The 1,944-nt window shown below is 44.4% G+C and overlaps 1 protein-coding gene across 1 annotated transcript; it reads right to left on the bottom strand.

The window, feature by feature from the left end:
• Window positions 1-628: 628 nt before the first annotated feature.
• On the bottom strand, window positions 629-1,445 carry LOC118485717 (protein qua-1-like). The gene is made up of 2 exons (XM_035982130.1): window positions 899-1,445; window positions 629-855 (listed from the first exon to the last, which is right to left on the bottom strand). Exons 1-2 carry the CDS (start codon window positions 1,443-1,445, stop codon window positions 629-631), a joined length of 774 nt encoding a protein of 257 aa, XP_035838023.1.
• Window positions 1,446-1,944: the final 499 nt, after the last annotated feature.

Here is a 1,944-nt window from a genome sequence, read left to right as displayed (position 1 = left end):
TCATTCCAAAGCGTACCTACTTTGTGATCAATTTTCTTGAAGTTTGCATGAACAGGCTTGAAGGCTTCTATTAAGCGATCATCACGATTTTTATAGCGCTCCGACAGCTCTTCATGCTTCTGCTTTAACACTTTTGCCTCATGCTCTAACACATCACTCCGCCCTTTCATTATCTCAGCTTCCCTATCACGAGCCCTGTTTGCTTCTTTTAGCCTTTCAATCTCTAGAGCTTGTTCTTTTATCTTAAGATTCTGTGCACTAACAATTGAGACTAACTTGTTGTGTGCCTCCACATCCTGAGTTCGCTGTACACGATACTCTAAAATCTTTCTAGTATCCCGAACGACTAAGTTACCCAATTCACTGATTTGTTCGATCAGGAAGTGAATTTTCTCAGCTTCAGACAAACTAGACAATGTTTCTACTAGAGTCGGCCGTGAAGGCTCAGGTCCTGAGGAGCCAGACTGAACAGATGGACCGTAAGTACCTGTTGGACCAGTAATAACAAGAGGAGGACGTACGTGTGTACCTGAGACAGGAGTTGCAGGCGGCTGTTGATCAACAGTCGCCGTGCGTGTCCCAAAAGACGTCTGAGGAGAAGAGACCAGCGCTAGCATCTTTGATGTAGTTAATTGATCACTGACAGGAGGTAGCTGATGCTCTGGAGGCGTTGAATGCTGGATCGAATCAGGTATAGGGCATCACCAGCAGTTTCACCCATTGACCCTGATCCGTCCTTTGATTTCTTTGAAGTACGAGTACCCTGTCTTCTTGCTTTCCTCTTTCTAATCAAACCAGGAGCAGCAGGAATATAATCCTCATCTTTGTCAGATTCTGCGATTCTAACCGGTTTCTCTATACGTTCAAAGCCACGAAAATTCCCGCGCTGATCATAAACCTTTTGCATCTGGTGGAGGAGGATTATCATCTTCAGAAGACGAATCATCATTACCAGAACCTCCTTCATCATCAGAAGATGAACTGCTTTCATCCACCAACTTCCTCGGCTCGTCCACCTTACCTTTACCTTTGTCGGTCGTATCATCGTCTGACCGACTTGCAGTACCACCATCACCACCTGCACTACCACCTGTATCTCCAACTACAGTACCACCAATATCACTACGGACATCAGATTCGATGAACACTCCTTGAACTTCTTCCGCAGCAACATTTACATCAACTTCAACATGTGTTGCAGCACTGGAACTTCCAGCAGACTTCTTGCTCGATGCTTTAATTCCGTGCTTAGCCCCGAGTTGTGTGTTAGCTAACGCGATTAACCTGGGCTCTTCGTCATCAGAATCACTTGCATCTCGACGCCACTTGTTGTTCTGTGGTGCCTCGTAGGTCGGAACATCGAGGTGACCAATAAGCTTTCTGACTGGATCGGATTCCTTGTACTTAGACATAGACTTGAAGATCAGCAATGTACGCTCGTTCATCGGATTAACTGGTAGAACATCTGCTTCAACCTTGGGAAGATCCGGAATCTAATCATCTATCATCATTTGCAAGAATCTTGGATATAACCAAAACTTGGTTGACGTCCGTTGATTAGCTGACGGAAGTGGCCTGCGGGCATTCTCTTTCAGATTGTCAAAGATGTAACGTGATATGTTGAACGGCTTATTCAGAATTAAAGCCGTAAACAATCCCGTCAATTCAATAGGTGACAAATCGTATCCAGACCGTTTGTTGCTCAGACAGTGAATAAGAATATGCAATAAAAACTTGTATCGTAACGGCATGAACCCTTGGTTTATTTGATTTGCTAGCACATTGTCGCTGTAACGTAGCCTCATCAATAAACCACGCTGACACTGTAAATCAATAGAAGTCGAATCTTCTGGTTGATCTCCCAATTGCAAACGCGCTCTGATGGTGTTCTCGGTGATCACCACGGGTTTCTCAGTAACGAATCCTCTAATCACTTCTTGATTA

This window comes from Helianthus annuus, chromosome 2 (assembly GCF_002127325.2).
Source record: "Helianthus annuus cultivar XRQ/B chromosome 2, HanXRQr2.0-SUNRISE, whole genome shotgun sequence".
Taxonomy (NCBI): Eukaryota; Viridiplantae; Streptophyta; class Magnoliopsida; order Asterales; family Asteraceae; genus Helianthus; species Helianthus annuus.
This window is presented reverse-complemented; position numbering and strand designations above follow the sequence as displayed.

Bases quoted from the DNA above. Each gene is read 5' to 3' on its own strand.
- LOC118485717 (XM_035982130.1), bottom strand. From the start codon at position 1,445: ATGAACGAGCGTACATTGCTGATCTTCAAGTCTATGTCTAAGTACAAG. The intron at 856-898 runs GTTTATGATCAG...TTGAACGTATAG, and splicing joins TCCTCCACCAGATGCAAAAG to AGAAACCGGTTAGAATCGCA.